This window comes from Paramisgurnus dabryanus, chromosome 3 (genome assembly GCF_030506205.2).
Source record: "Paramisgurnus dabryanus chromosome 3, PD_genome_1.1, whole genome shotgun sequence".
Taxonomy (NCBI): Eukaryota; Metazoa; Chordata; class Actinopteri; order Cypriniformes; family Cobitidae; genus Paramisgurnus; species Paramisgurnus dabryanus.
The window spans coordinates 14943351-14959891 of record NC_133339.1 but is presented as its reverse complement, the minus strand read 5'-3'; the positions used below and the strand labels follow the sequence as shown (position 1 = coordinate 14959891).

The window sequence follows — 16541 nt, the reverse complement described above, 5'->3', positions numbered from 1 at the left end:
TAACATAAGGTAACATAAGGGAGAAATTATGAATGGATAAAAGTAGTGTACAGGAAAACAAAGTAAGAGAACATTTAGGAAATGTTATTAAAAAAAGTATATAAGTAAGTATATATTTTTGTATGTGTGTATTTGGGTTCATGTGGTTTTATTTATTTATTAGTATAATCGAGAAGTAATCTGGGAGTAAGGAAAACTGAAAGTATCATCAGATCCACGCTCCGGAGCAGAGGGGGCGGTAATGCGTCTTTAAACTGGATGCCAACCGCCGTTATAAGAGAAGAAGAAGAAGAGACGAGACGAGGGAAATTTATGAGGAGAAAGGACGTGATTTTCGCGTTTCTTGGAGGATTTAAAAACGAAAATCTTGCCTGCAATCAGAAGTACTGCACGCATTTTTACCCCGAGGAGTTGACTCGTTATTACTTCGGACTGTTTCAGGTAAGTTTGGAAAATAGGGGCTACACAAATGTTTGTGATTTTTTAAATAGGATGATGCTTGTAAAATGCAGGTGTAAAATACTAAGTACTGTTGCAAAGGATGTACTTTGTGTTTTTCTTTTACTTTACTATATTATAATGTCATTCTTTTAAACCCACTACATTTCATACACTTTGATATAGTACAGTTACTTGAGTAGTGAGTAAAAGTTCTTCATTACTTTAAATCTCTGGTACAATTTTAAAACAATTTTGATCGATAAGGACCTAAGTTACTGATCAAAAGCTGTAGTGCACGAAATAGCTGCAAATAATATTGGCTGTGCGATTCAGAATAGTTATCGGCCACATATTATTAGTGTATATCTGCATTTATCGGTGCACCCCTAATGTTGTGTATATACATACAAAGATGCCTACGTGAACCTCAACATTCAATTTACCTTAATGTTTTAAGTGTCTATTGGAATATACACCCCATCATCCTTCTTTTGTTCCACTCCAGAGTCTTCATGTCTTGAGCACAGACCTGACACATTTAAACTAAAACAATTTTATGATAAAAAAAGTTTAAATGTTAAAGTTCGGTACCTACTAGGTATCTTTTTACCTGCTTTGAAATCTGTGTCCGTTATTATGATTAACACGGTGTCACTACTGCTTGTGTAAACTGTAACCCCGCCTCTATTGGTTTATTTAATTGGCGCTCGGCTTGAGTTAACAGGAAAGCTCGTCTTATGTTAGGTGATTGTTTAAAGCACAATCCTTCGGATGACACGTTAAACCGAGGTCCTGACTCTCTCTGGTCATTAAAAATCCCATGATTCCATTCGAAAAAGAGTAGGGGTGTGCCCCGGCATCCTGGCCAAACCTGCCCATTGGCCTACTAATCATGTTTGCTAGGATGTGTCATTGCGCATCAAACAAAACTGTGAATAAAAACACAGACTTTACGATGGGTCTAGTGTTAAGTGAGTGCTTTTGTCCATTTGCGCATGTCTCCTGGTATGAAAGATTAACATCACAAGTGGAAAATGAGGCAAAGTAACGCATAAAAGTCTCCGCTCCACTAAAGCAGTTGGCAGAGAAACTGTGAGAATAGCAGCTCATGTTACATTTACAGGTTCTGCAGACATGAGAAGAGATACACTATTACAGCTTAAGACAGATATGCCGTTGACTTTTTGATCGACTGGTGTTATGTACTATAGGTGGTGACGTCACTGCCTGCGAGAAAACTGATAATTCTTCAAGTCCCATGTAAACGCAGTTGTCTGCATAGGCAGTTTATTGATTTGCATGTAAACGCATGAAAAGAGTTTTCTATAATAAGCAGATTTTTGATAGTTATCCGCTTGTTCTGTGCATGTAAACGTACTCATTGTGAGTGCTTCTGGGGGAGTAGGGAGGGGCAAATCTAAGCGCTTGCTCAAGGATTAGGGGGAGACGTTCATTTTCGTTTTTTTTTATTTTGGCCTGAAACCGATTTCCATTTTCCGCTGGAATTTTTTGTCTGCTGAAATTTCGGTGCACCCCTACCTCTATGAATGTTTTACTGACAAAGCCTCTCTAAAATCTCCAGCCACACCCATAAAGTGATTGAGATCTTCAGTGAAGCTCCTCCTACAACAATCCACCAATAAATGCTGAAGTCAAACACACAAATAATCACTCCATGTGTGACAACTGAAATCTTCATGACATAATGTTGATGCTGGTGAAAGAGGAGCTTGAGAAGATGACAGATCCACAACCATGTAGAATAAAGGAAGAAGATACTGAGGAACAAATAGGTTGGTGTCTATTTTTCAATCTTCATCTTAGATGGTTGAGGAATAATTATAAAAACATTGAGGAACATGAGGGGAAAATAAACTAAAATCCATGAGATGATAACTTTCTGCATCTATAATAGATTCAGTAGAATTAGATTGAAATATCAGGTAAAGAGTTTTATCCAAAGCAACCTTCAGTGGATTGAATGACTGTGACCTCCATTTAATGCTCTACTACAGTTAAACTACAAGAGCAGAAATTAACAATAGAAATGACATAATGTACTTCACATAAATATTACATGACATGTTGCTTTTGTCATTGAATCTCAAAAGTGTTTTGTCACTCTGGTTTATCAATATGAACTATTTACTGTCTTCATTTTAGATTTGATAGAAGTGAAAGAGGAGAGTCAAGCTGAAGTGGATGAGAAACATCAGATTGTAAAAATAAATCATAATGTTTCACAGAAAGAAACTCTGAAGACAGAAGACATAAAGTGTGAAAATAGTTTCAGTGAAGATGAACGCCCTGCAGATCACAAGAGGACTGACAGTGAGGAGAAATCTTTCACATGTCAACAATGTGGAAAGAGTTTCAGAGATAAAAGTAAACTTGAGGCTCACCTGAGAATTCACGCTGAAGAAACACCACATGTGTGCCATGAGTGTGGAAAGACTTTTACATCTGTAGGTAACCTTAAGAGACATTTGAAAATTCACACTGCAGAGAAACCTTACACGTGTCATCTGTGTGGAAAGCGTTTCGCAGTTGAATCTAGCCTTAAGAAACACATGAGAATTCACACCGGAGAAAAACCATTCACATGTCTTCAGTGTGGAAAGAGTTTTAAAACTTCAAGTGACCTTACGAGACACACAAGAATTCACACCGGAGAGAAACCAAATGCGTGCCATGAGTGTGGAAGCAGTTTTACAACTGCAAGTTACCTTAAGAAACACATGAGAGTTCACACTGAAGAGAAACCTTACACTTGTCAACATTGTGGTAAGAGTTTTAGAGATAAAGGTAACCTTAAGAAACACATGAGAGTTCACACCGGAGAGAAACCTTACACTTGTCATCAATGTGGAAAGAGTTTTTCACTAAACATTACCCTTAAGATACACACAAGGATTCACACTGGAGAGAAACCGTTCACGTGCCTTGAGTGTAAAAAAAGTTTCAGAAGTAAAATTAACCTTAAAACACACATGACAATTCACAGTGAAGAGAAACCTCACTCATGTCTTCAGTGTGGAAAGAGTTTCAGAAGTCAAGGCGCTCTTAAGAAACACATGAAAATTCACACTGGAGAGAAACGTCACGCGTGTCTTCATTGTAAAAAGTTTCACAAGTGAAGGCACTCTTAAGAGACACATGATAGTTCACACCGGAGAGAAAGCATTCACATGCCATCACCGTGGAAAGAGTTTCAGAAGAAAAACTGACCTTAATTTACACATGAGACTTCACACTGGAGAGAAACGGTTTGCATGTCCTCATTGTGGAATGAGTTTTATGTGGAAATCAAGTCTCAGAAATCACCAGCGCTTACATTCTGAAGAAAGACATTCAACTCTTCTGTGCAGTGATGAGTTTATTATGACATTGAATCAGAAGATACACACGACTGGTCATGAGTGGACTTTCAGATGTAAAGATGTAGTTGTGAACTGCTTGTGGAAAGAGTTTTTGGCCGCAGGAGCTGCAAATCTCATGTGTGGACTTGAAATTACATCCAAAATTCACACTCAAGAGATGTTATGTGTTTCAATTGTGAAAACAGTTCTGATGTGTCAAGCATTACTTTATTACTGCGCTTCTGTTTCATGTTCTTTTGGAGTCTATTTCCCAGACCCTTTTCAAATAGTTAAAAACCAGCCCAGTCTCACAAAATTTTGTTATATAGTCACATAGTTTTTTGATTCTTTTTTTATGATGATATCACGAATTTCCGCGTTTTTTCGTGACCGTACTACAAATTCCTTTTTTCATGTGATTATCACGTATTGGTTACTCAACTGTATTGTCCTATTTTTTTTACCACTGTCGCTTCGGTTCAGGGTTAGATTTACATAAAATGACATCCCTACCTAAACCCAACTCTAACACCAGGCGACATATAAAAAATAAATCAAAAAATAGTATAAACCAATATATAACGTGACATTCTAATGCAAGCACCAAATCTAACCCTAAACCGAAGCAACAATGGTTTAAAAATATGAAAAAGCAGTTGAGTAACCAATACATGATAATCACAAGAAAACAGGAATTCGTTATACGATCACAAAAAAAGCGGAAATTTGTGATAATATCACGAATAAAAGAATCAAAAAATTATATATCACGAAACCTCATGAGACTGGGTAGCTAAAAACATATGCAGTGTTATTTTTTTATTCAGATATTTCTATTTACATCAGATCATTTTACAAATGTTTTTTTCTTGATTGTTGATTACATGTGACGCTGATCCCAGTAATAAAAGTTATAACTATAACCACTAAAATGATTGTCACATGCTTTGAACCTGTTCAGCACACATAACACTGTTATCTTAGCATTTATAGTTGAGTTTAAAAAATAGCAGTGCACTTAACATGTTTATTTCCACTTTAACACAGTTAAACATTTATATAGAAATTACAGTATTACTGGCAGCTGTTTACAACAACAATTGTTAAGCAACTAAATATGAGTAATTCAATAGTTTAAAGTGAAGTTAAGTCAGTGAAGTGTCTACAGAGAAATAAGTTAACACTGCAATTTTTTTGCTTCCCTGGTTGCCAGTAACTTACTGTAGATTTACATTTATGTTATTTACTGGCAACAGTTTGTTCAAAGTTAAGTGAACATTAAACTTTAACAAGTCTTAAAAACTATAAAAATAACTGCAGAATGCTTTGCATGAGGCTAAGAAATCCCCATCAACCTTTTTTGTTTTTTTCTTAAGATATTGGTTTCCAGAATGCTTTGCGTGATGCTGTTATTTTAGTTTGATTTTGTAAAGACAAAGACTTGGTAATGGTTAATTGTTGTTGATAACTGCTGCACATCTGTGACAAATCAAGTCAACCAACTTTCAGCCCAGGATTCAATTCAATTCAATTCAATTTTATTTATATAGCGCTTTTCACAATACTCAATTGTTTCAAAGCAGCTTTACATTAATAGAAGCAGTAAAAGCACAGAAAAACGACAGATAGCATAACATAATACACAATAGCATAAGCAGTCAAATTTGCTGCGGCTCTGACGCGACATTATGAGCGAGCTTATTACTAATGTAACGTCTAGAAGAAGAAGCTAAGTTAAGCCAAAGCAGGCTACCTCCCCGGGGTAAAAAACCCCCTAGGAGAAAAAAAACAAAAACCCCGGGTTGTTTAGCCGAGGAAATAAAAATAAAAGTCCTAGGAGGGAAAAACCCTTGGGAGATATACATGTATATACACACATATAAACGGATAAGGAGCTTAAGCGGAGATTAAGCGGAGATTAAGCAGAGATTAAGCGGATATTAAGCGGGTCCTGCCGGTGGTCGTTGGTCAGGTATCAGCTGGGCATCACATTGAAGGACGACCAGTAGATCAGAGGTGTGCCGACTTTCACATCTACCGGAACTGGGTCTGTTTGTCTCGTTGTCCTCAGGGTCAATGGGACCCAGGGACGAGACAGGGAGAGAAAAACAAAATCATATTAGCGTAGGGGCCGTTCACATGTAATGCAAGTGTCACACAGTGATGTGGTTTAATCAGCTTAGTTTCAGACAGACTAACTATTGAGGCATAATTGTTTTATCCACAGTTGAGGATTTTGCAAATTGGGGGCCCACTGCGACGGTATATATGGTAACTAAGGGTCACCTTCCGATTTTTAAGAGAAAATGAAACCTGTCGACCCGTTTGACTAAGGCCTGTAACCCCACTGTCGTCGTTAATGCAGGTTCAGTGGCAAACGGGTCTATATTGCATACTATTTAAAAGATCACGAGAAAACGCCAACATCGCAACCTGACCATACGTGTCAACCCGTTTGACTAAGGCTGGAGGCCCCACTGTCGTCGTTAATGCAGGTTCAGTGGCAAACGGGTCTGTATGGCATACTATTCACAAGACACAAGAAAGCGCCAAAATCGCAACCCGACCATACGTGCCAACCCGTTTGACTAAGGCCAGAAGCCCCACTGTCGTCGTTAATGCAGGTTCAGTGGCAAACGGGTCTGTATGGCATACTATTCACAAGACACAAGAAAGCGCCAAAATCGCAACCCGACCATACGTGCCAACCCGTTTGACTAAGGCCGGAAGCCCCACTGTCGTCGTTAATGCAGGTTCAGTGGCAAACGGGTCTGTATGGCATACTATTCGCAATAGAAAGAAAGCGCCAAAATCACAACCCAACCATACGTGCCAACCCGTTTGACTAAGGCCAAAAGCCCCACTGTCGTCGTTAATGCAGGTTCAGTGGCAAACGGGTCTGTATGCAGTGTTTCCGCTATATACATTCAACCGTGGCGGCCCGCCACTGCTAAAACATCCCCGCCACGCCTGCGGTTGTGGATAGAAGGGATACAGCAAACGAAATCTCGTTGGATGAGCACTGTTATATCCTAATCCTTTAACCAAACCCAACTCTAAACACAAAATTTCACACGATTGTAGGATGTATTTGTATCTAATTTAGCCAGAACCGCTGTTTTCATCCTAATAATCCTACCTCCAAATCTAATCCTTAACTTTTCGGCATTTGCTGTATCCCTTCTAGACAAAACCCACAGCGGCAGCTCGCAAAAAAGCTACCGAAATGTCCGCTCTGCGAGACTGGCTGTCTAGAAATAAATTCCTTTCCGGATTTGCGTTGTTCACTCATTTATAAATAAATCTCCTAAAATATCATAATTTCCTCCATGGGTTTAGTTTCGTGCACAAATAGATTTAAATCAACAGAGGATTATTAAGCTACGTTTCTGTTTGAGAAATAATAATTAAATAAATAAGCCTATACGAAATATGTTGCACTTAAATAATTATTAAATTGACAAAACGAATAAAAAAATATTTGAGTTTCTGTTCTTTTTTTGTGACGCGCTCTAAAACCAAACCAGCAGAAAGCACGTCATGTTTTTAATGATTATAAATAAGCACAAGGTTTTCTCCTTATTGTGAGTTTACACAAATAAAAATACATCATTTGAAGTTTCGAATGTTGTTTTACTTTTATCTTTATGGCTATAAATTTAGGGTAATTTAAGCTGCAAGGTCATCACGCATATGATGTTCACCGGCGCATATCTACACCAACACAGCGCAGGGCTGCGAGAAAAGACATTATTAAACTTTTGATTTAACATATTACGAGTTTTTTGGACATTCATTTGGAATCACTGTACTCATATTATCAACTTATCTGGCCATTAGTTATTCAGTATAGGCCAGTGGTTCCCAACCTTTTTAGCCCTAAGTACCCCCACAGCCCTATCAGTAAGGCTCAAGTACCCCTTCATCGAAACTTAACCAAAGTTGTGTTTTAAAGACAAATAATTAGTAATATTAATTAATTCATTCATTTTAAACATTAAAGTAAAAAGCACTGACTGATGAAGCATGTTTATTTCAACAAACCACTATCATTGCGATCAGTGTTTGCATTTTATCAGCTCATTTGCATTTTAAAAGACACACCCAAAAATGGCACATTTTGCTCAGGCCTACAAAATGGCAATTTTGACATACTATAATTAATTATCTATAGGGTTTTTTGAGATAAAACTTCACATACGGACTCTGGTAAAGCCAAAGATTTATTTTACAAATTAAAATATTTCATCATATGACCCCTTTAAGGCCCAGATTTATTAACGGCTTGCGCAAACCATCATTTTGGCGTGAAATAACGACTGAACTTACTAAAGACACGCAGTAGATATTTAGCTCTGAAAAGGTGTTATTTTTGCGGCCTTATTGCATATGCATTTGTGAAAGTTTTCCTTTTAGAAGGAACATTAATGGGAGGATAATATTACATTTCGCCAGAGGAACATACTTTTTTTAAAAATATATATAATTTGCCATGCTATGTTTAATTTGCTGGAGAAAAGAGAAGTAACGAGGAGAAGTTAAATCAGGTATTTCAAAACTTCTTTTAACCCTTCATCTTTCGTCCTCCGGTTCTTGGTGTACTTTTACTTAGCTGGAATTTCACACTCCGCAGTCCGCATTTTCATTGCGATGTCCTGCGGAGTTCTCTTATTTGTGACCCTGTACTAATTTGCGGAGCTCTTAGTAGATTGCAATGGTCATTATGAAAATGTGCTTATGTCATTATTGTGCCTTTGTATTTTATTTGCGCCTTTGTAGTAAATCGCACGCAAATTGTTGCAAGTTTGGAATTGAGCTCTAACGTCCTTTTTAGTAAATGCCCTAAATTTACTAAAATCTTAATTTAAGTTACTGATAATTAAAATGTGCAAATAAGTTAAATAATTATGTTCAAATATAAAGAGAAATAAAATGTGTTAAGACATTCACTATAAATACAAAAGACATCAAATATGTTAGCCAAAAACAATGCAAATATTTTTCTGCATCATTTGAAAATGCAAAGGCAGCGGGAATGAATATCATTATTTGAACATTATTTATAGTTAATACATTTTGTGTCTTTAGAAACTACTCAGGTTCCTTGAAAATAGTCAGATTGTTCTTGAGTTGGACATCGCTATTGCGTTTTGGAGCATGCAGGGCATTTACTCACGACGGGTGAATAATATTAATGATAAGAATAAAATTACACTTAAAGTAGTCCTTTTTACAATGCTTTCCTTACAAAAATCAATCTTAGGTCAATGACTGGACAAACGAAAGACATTTTTATTAAAAGTAAATGAGATCACAGCAAAATCTAAATCTTTTCGCGTACCCCCTGGAAACTCTTCACGTACCCCCTGGGGTACGCGTACCCCTGGTTGGGAATCACTGGTATAGGCTATAAGCGCAGCGCGCTGCTGATCGCTCAGCTGTCAGTCAATCGTCTGTGCTTTAGATCGACACTCAAAAAGTTTCACATTAAATGATAAGATATTTGTCCAAAAACAAAAGGCTAAATACTGAATACTACTTATATGCGACTGCAAGACATTAATAGTCGAATCTGTTTGTAAGGAAACTTACATTATTCCCGTGGAAGAGAAGAACGTTGGTAATAGAAACTTGAGGCAGACGGTGAGACTGTTTTATCTGTTTTCAGACGAAACAGCAGGGTCGGGGTACCCGCGGGTAAACCGCATAATATTTGATCTAACGGGTGTAATAGGCTATTCGTGTGTCATTTGTGTTGTAGATGCAGGTCGGGACTCAATAGACAAGAGTAAAATGCGGGTCTAACATCCAAGACCAAAATTTGACTCGTTTTTAAATGTCCCGTGCTTATTTGTGTTTAAGATCTGTCTGAAGACCGGTAAAGGTTTATATTTAACTGCGCGATTTGCGGTGTGACCGGCTCGGGGTCACAGTCTTTATGTCAAATGGTACGGGTGTGAAATAAAATTGCTGCTGATGTCGGATAACTGGTCGGTTGGTCTGTCAATCACAGCGGTGCGGATTATCAAACAGGACTGCATGGCTTTGTAACAGCTCTGTACGCTAAACACGAGGACGAACTTGCAATGCACACTACATTAAAACTACAATAAAATATACGAACTACGTACGTAGCTGTGTAACGTTTTTTTAAGAAAATACAGTTTAGATCAAACATAGAAAAGCAATATGCTATAAATATAAGGAAAAGTAAATGACAGCGTGAAAATTATAAAAAAATACATGTTAGTTTACTGTAGCCTATTTTCTACATTAAATTTTTTTTTACATTTATAATCATCATGGGCGCCCCCTGCCGCCACAGCTGAAAAAAATCCTAGAGGAAACACTGTGTATGGCATACTATTTGCAATACAAAGAAAGCGCCAAAATCACAACCCAACCATACGTGCCAACCCGTTTGACTAAGGCTGGAGGCCCCACTGTCGTCGTTAATGCAGGTTCAGTGGCAAACGGGTTTGTATGGCATACTATTCACAAGAACACGAAAGTTCCAAAATAGCAATCCGACTATAGGTTAAGATAAGGTCTTTATTTATTTATTTGGTTGGTCTGTGTTATGACCGCGAGTGCTTTGTTCCGTACAGATAACTATTTCGAGTTAAGTACTTTTACTAGACAAATTATGCGAATGCTTTGTTGAAGGGAAAAGTTTTAAGTCTAGATTTAAAATTATCGACTGTGTCTGATTCTCGGACATCGGTTGGTAAATCATTCCAGAGCTTAGGGGCTAAGTAGGAAAATGACCTTCCACTTTTAGACACTTTTGATAATCTAGGGATATAACTAATTATATATAGCTATATTTAACTGGTAGCCAGTGTAAAGATGCCAGAATTGGGCTTATGTGGTCATACTTTTTAGATTGAGTAAGTACCCTTGCGGAAGCGTTTTGAACTAGCTGAAGCTTGTTTACTTGATTTGCATGGCATCCCCCGAGTAGCGAGTTACAATAGTCTATTCTAGAGGTCATAAAAGCATGGATAAGCTTCTCTGCGTCAGATGTAGACAGTATATGGCGTATTTTCGAGATATTTCTAAGATGGAAGAATGCTGTGCGGCAGACGTTGGCGATATGACTATCGAAGGATAAGTTGCTGTCGAACATCACACCAAAGTACCTATCAATGTTTTTCTTCAGAAACTGCATTTTTTATGTCACCCCACAAGTTTTTAATGGGGTAGAGAGAGATCAGGGGAGAGAGCTGGACATTCCATTTCCTCAATCCTTTTTGTCTGAAACCAAGATTTCACCTCCTTGCTTGGGTGTTTGGGGTTGTTGTCTTGTTGCACATATTGCCGGCGATATGGCCCAGCTTGTCAGGGAACTACGGCTTTGTGTAGTAAATCCTGCTGATGGCAATTTACCACTAATCAAGGAACTGGATTTACCGGCAAGACTTGCATGCCTATTGCATGCGATTTGTCATGCAGCCCTTTTATCACCTAATGCCATCCACAATATATTTTAAATAAAAATACTTTGTATTCAAATTAACGTAATACTACGAGACAAAACATAATGTTTTTTTAAAGAATGCATTCATGGGTGTTGAGAACTCTGGACATAAACATTTAACTTTATACAGTGGTTGGTAAATGTCTGTATTACTCCTGCATTACATTCTGTAAACAGTTTTTATGTCAATGAACTACACCGATGTCATCTATCAGTTGATGTACACATCTTGCAATTCTGAATGAATTTAATGACCTTATTAACATTGTAAAATACAGCGCAGAACTTTCATTAAAATGAGACTAAAGCGATCACGAATTTGTGTACAGATTGGGGAATAAGGTACAATCTTTAGTGGGGACAGGCAGAAATTACGTCTAACTAAAGCTTACCTAAAGGGTAACTTTACCTGATATTACACTCTGATATTATACAAACTGTGCAGTCTCTTTGGGAAAAACGTATCGGCTAACTTTAGCATTTTAATGGGAGGCACGTCTACATATCTCTGCATTATTGTCAAATGTGCTTAAGATTCTTTTGAGATACAGTTAAAGATATAAGCAGCAGATAAACAATTACACATTCTGCACTTAAATATAATATAAATATATTATGTTACAAATAATAAAAAAACTAGATATAATCAACTTGGACTTACTTTAGTAATTTAGAAGTAATTGCATTTTTTTTATCTTGATCTTCTTTTTATATAGGGATTTGTTTAGTGTATCTGACATAAACTGGACAGATTAAATACTGAAATACATACCTCTATGAATGTTTTACTGATAAAGCCTTTTTAAAATCTCCAGCCACGCCCATAAAGTGATTGAGACCTTCAGTGAAGCTTCTCCTACAACAATCCACCAATAAATGCTGGAGTCAAACACACAGAGAAATCACTCCATGTGTGACAACTGAAATCTTCATGACATAATGTTGATGCTGGTGAAAGAGGAGCTTGAGAAGATGACAGATTCACAACCATGCAGAATAAAAAATGAAGATACTGAGGAACAAATAGGTTGGTGTCTATTTTTCAATCTTCATTTTTGATGGTTAAGGAATAATAAAGAATAAATTATTTTACTCCAGCTTATGTACAGGTGCTGGTCATATAATTAGAATATTACACACAGACTGATATATTTCAAATGTTTTTTTTTTCTTTTAATTTTGATGATTATAATTGACAACTAAGAAAAATCCCAAATTCAGTATTTCAAAAAATTTGAATATGGTGAAAAGGTTCAATATTGAAGACAACTGGTGCCACACTCTAATCAGCTAATTAACTCAAAAGGTTACACAATCATGGGGAAGACTGCTGACTAGACCGTTGTCCAAAAGACGACCATTGACACCTTGGAGGGAAAGACACAAAAGGTCATTGCTAAAGAGGCTGGCTGCTCACAGAGCTCTGTGTCCAAGCACATTAATAAAGAGGCGAAGAGAAGGAAAATATGTGGTAGAAAAAAGTGTACAATAGGGATAACCGCACCCTGGAGAGGATTGTGAAATAAAACCCATTCAAAAATGGGGGGGGATTCACAGAGAGTGGACTGCAGCTGGACAACAGTTCGGTTCGATGCATGCGCAATGTAGCCTAAGTTACCACGAGGCCTTGTATACTTTCGTCTGGCTCCACAGCGCAAGCCTCATTTTGGGGAGGTGTTTATACTGGATGCACAGACTGGGTGGCGGCGTAATGAGACGTCATGCTCTGCTAGATTCGCCGGGAACTCGTGCTTCTTAGGTTGCGGAGCCGTGTGCAAAGTTACAAAAGTTGACGTACACACCGCCAAGAGAAATGGGGTCTTGTGCACTTAACGCGCACTACCGCCCACTCGGTGTTGGTGTAATTTTTGCTGCGCATACCCTCACGCTTGTTTCTAGAGTGTTAACTAGTAATGCATTTATCGGCCGATTTTTGATGAATTTGAAACCATCGGCATATCGGCAATAGCACGAGAAAGGCCGATACCGATTGATTATTATAAAACGGGCAGTTCTGGTTCTTCATTCTGATTGGTTGAAACGCGTTCTAAGCCGTGATAAAATACACCGGTAACCTCACGGTTCAGACCACATTACATAAGTATCACTGCGCCACTGTTTCTGCGTACTGATTTATGAGAATAAACACAACAGTCTTTAATCATATTTTTAATTTGTCTACAATTGCACAATTAATGGCGATATCCAAATAAATTAGAGATCGACCGATATATCTGTTTTCCGATATTTTCCCCGATATTTGAGCATTTTCCGATGATCGGATATCGGGTTTGTGATATCGGATTGACCGATAAACGAGAGAATTGTGAATTGCGCGCTGGACGCATCTGAGGAGAGGAGCTCACAGCAGCAGCAGCGTGCACAGCAAATATGACGGCGGAGTGACGCGACTTCATTAAAAGGTCTTTGAGTATACTTACTTTGCATCTGAGGCATTTATAACACATCTTATTCGTGCATTAATGTATGTTATGTTAAATAATTTGATATATTAAAAGCAATGTATGCAGTTTGTCCAAGAATAGAGACGAACTCACAAAATCACATGCTGTTCACTTACCGGGGTTGAAGGCTGAAGCTTTTAACAAGATTTACCCTAAGTTATATTAAAATTTACCAGATAAACATTATTTTGCTAAAATATCTATATAAATGTCTGTGGATATGAATTAATTATTTATTACCTCCGCAAGCGGTCACAGTTTGAGTAAATGCATAGATAACAGCGCTGTCAACAGCCATTTCATAAACTATAACAACAAAATATTAATTATTCTGACATCAAATAACATTACCAGTTAAGAAATTCAGTGATATATAAGCCGTTTTGTTTATTACTTTCCTGAATGTAGTATTCCAGTCAGTGATATTATTTGTAAAACCTCTTTGCTAACTACTTGTTTTACTGCTGAAGGCTATATGTTGCTGGTCAAAACAACCATATTATTCCAAAAAAGGCACTTAATCCACCTGTTTTACTCTATAAACTATGTATAACAAGCAGCCAACTCCGCTATACTTTTCTCTCTCTCCCGCTGCCAACCGCAGCGCGTCCTTTGGATCAGTCCATTTCTGACGAAATGATAGGGGTGTTTGGAATGGTCCATGTATTGGGAATATAGTTTCTACATTATTCATTAAAATTAATATTATTCTTCACTCTTTCAGACCCCTCTATTTATTACTTTGTATGCAAAGAGGGAGTGATTGTGATGATGATGATTATTATTATAAGGGTTTGTTCAGTTCAGTAGTGTTGTAGTAATTATTATGTCAAAAATAGAAGTATAACAGTAAATAAAAATCGGTTCAGCATATCGGTTATCGGGCACATAAGCATCCAAATAATTGTTATTGGCATCGGTTTAAAAAAATGAGTATCGGTCGATCTCTAAAATAAATGTCAATAAATACTGTTGAGTCATCTCGTCGATAAAGAGAAAACGTTGTCTGAGGAGTTTATAACTGAAGTTCATACAGGGGGCAGGGTTTCATATTTTATTGAAGCTTCCCTGGATGCCGCCATTGCTTAGCGAACACCCATCTGCTGTTAGCATCCCATTGACTCCCATTCATTTTGGCGTCACTTTGACAGCGAATAACTTTACATCTGAGGCGTTTAAAGACTCCATTTGTCCATTAATTATTTCTAAAGAAACACGAAAATGTATAAAAGGCTCCATTACCATGTATCTTATGTTATGTCCCAGTAGAAGCAGTTTTTGTAAAAATAGGCTAACGATTGCGTCATAACCTGCGACTTTCTGTCGCACAGTAGAGAAATTACCGTATGGACTGGGAGAGAAGCTCACAGGCAATCTTTTACTGACTATGAGGCAATCGGGTGGACATGGAGGCATAAAGTCAAGGGAGATTATTAATCAGAATACTAACCAAAATGTTCTCCTGTTCACGCTCGCCGTCTCTGCAAGATTCGGTGGGTGATTCAGATTTCCCGTGGCACAGCTATTACAACACTTACAATTCTCACACAGGTTGCTCACGTGACATCCACGTCATTGAGCTCAGTTTGAGTCTGCGCAGTACGCTCGACACCCAGGAAGTGCGTGCTTCTAATTGACTTCACTTGTCTCCGTTGAATCCAATGGGGTCGCTGTGTCCATTTCTTTTACTGTCTATGAGTTCATACGCCCGCTATTATCCACTGGGTGGCGATCTTTCCCAACTTAAACACTGACGCATTCACTGAAAACACCGTGTAGTACTGTTCATGTCTGAATCTGATTTCTTACTTAAGTTCTTCACAAAAATTGAATTATCTCCGCTTTTAGCTGAAAATTTGAGAGGTGATAACTGATAAGAGAACAAATTAAGGTAGGATGAAACTTTTTGTTGTTGTTGTTGTTTGAAAGCGGATGGTCTGTTCTTTCATTTTATATTTATGTTTATTTAAAGAAGATAATTTTTCTATAAGGCATTAAACTAAAACCGGGTGCCAACTTTAAAAAAAACGCTGACGGGGAAAGAGTTCAGCATCCTTACAAGCATATTTGATCATCACTTCAACAGCACAATATAAATGTTAATGTATAAATTAGATGAATGGTAATTTATAAAATAAACACCACCGTCTTAAATCATATTTTCATTGTATCTTTGCTGCGTCTGTGTTGTTTGTGAACTGCGCTCTGTTTCAGTCACACTTGATTCTGAGGAACTACTTTGTTTGGCGGAAGAGTAATATTTATACTAATATAATTACAACTTATTTGTGTTTTATTTTATAAAATCCCGCTAACTTTATGCATATGAAGTAACCGATTTATAAACGCAATAAACCCCTCGAAGCGTTGGGTTACCAATGCATTTTATAACTCCGCTTCGTGTCGTGCCTAACAACGCCCCTTAGCTGTTATAAAATGCACTGGTAACCCAACGCTTCGAGGGGTTTATTGCTTTATTAATGAACTGCATAGAGAAATCCATTATATGTAAAAAATGTGTTAATGTTGTTAATAAAATAAATGCTGAATAGCAAAAAACACCTTTGAAGGTTGTCATGCTGTCTTATTATATTTGTTTAGCTTAATTTGTGCCTCTATTATTATGTTGGTCAGTTGAATGTTAATTAGATCCACCACTAATAATGTGACATGTTGTTTTGTACATTCAGTTGTTTTATCACTACTGATTTGACATTTCTAACAGTTCACTGTGTTGATTTTAGATATGATAGAAGTGAATAAGGAGAGTCAAGCTTAAGTGAATGAAGCAGATGA

The 16541-nt window shown here is 37.4% G+C and overlaps 1 protein-coding gene and 1 pseudogene across 1 annotated transcript; both read left to right on the top strand.

Moving 5' to 3' along the window:
• Nucleotides 1–303: 303 nt before the first annotated feature.
• On the top strand, nt 304–4685 carry LOC135769025 (uncharacterized). The gene is made up of 3 exons (XM_065278390.2): nt 304–441; nt 2024–2234; nt 2605–4685. The coding sequence occupies exons 2-3, from the start codon at nt 2147–2149 to the stop codon at nt 3576–3578; spliced, it is 1062 nt and encodes a 353-aa protein (XP_065134462.1). The 5' UTR covers nt 304–441; nt 2024–2146; the 3' UTR covers nt 3579–4685.
• LOC135768472 (uncharacterized) overlaps nt 327–16541 on the top strand; it is a 35207-nt pseudogene continuing 18992 nt past the window's right edge.

Bases quoted from the DNA above. Each gene is read 5' to 3' on its own strand.
- LOC135769025 (XM_065278390.2), top strand. From the start codon at position 2,147: ATGTTGATGCTGGTGAAAGAGGAGCTTGAGAAGATGACAGATCCACAA. The intron at 2,235-2,604 runs GTTGGTGTCTAT...TCTTCATTTTAG, and splicing joins AGATACTGAGGAACAAATAG to ATTTGATAGAAGTGAAAGAG.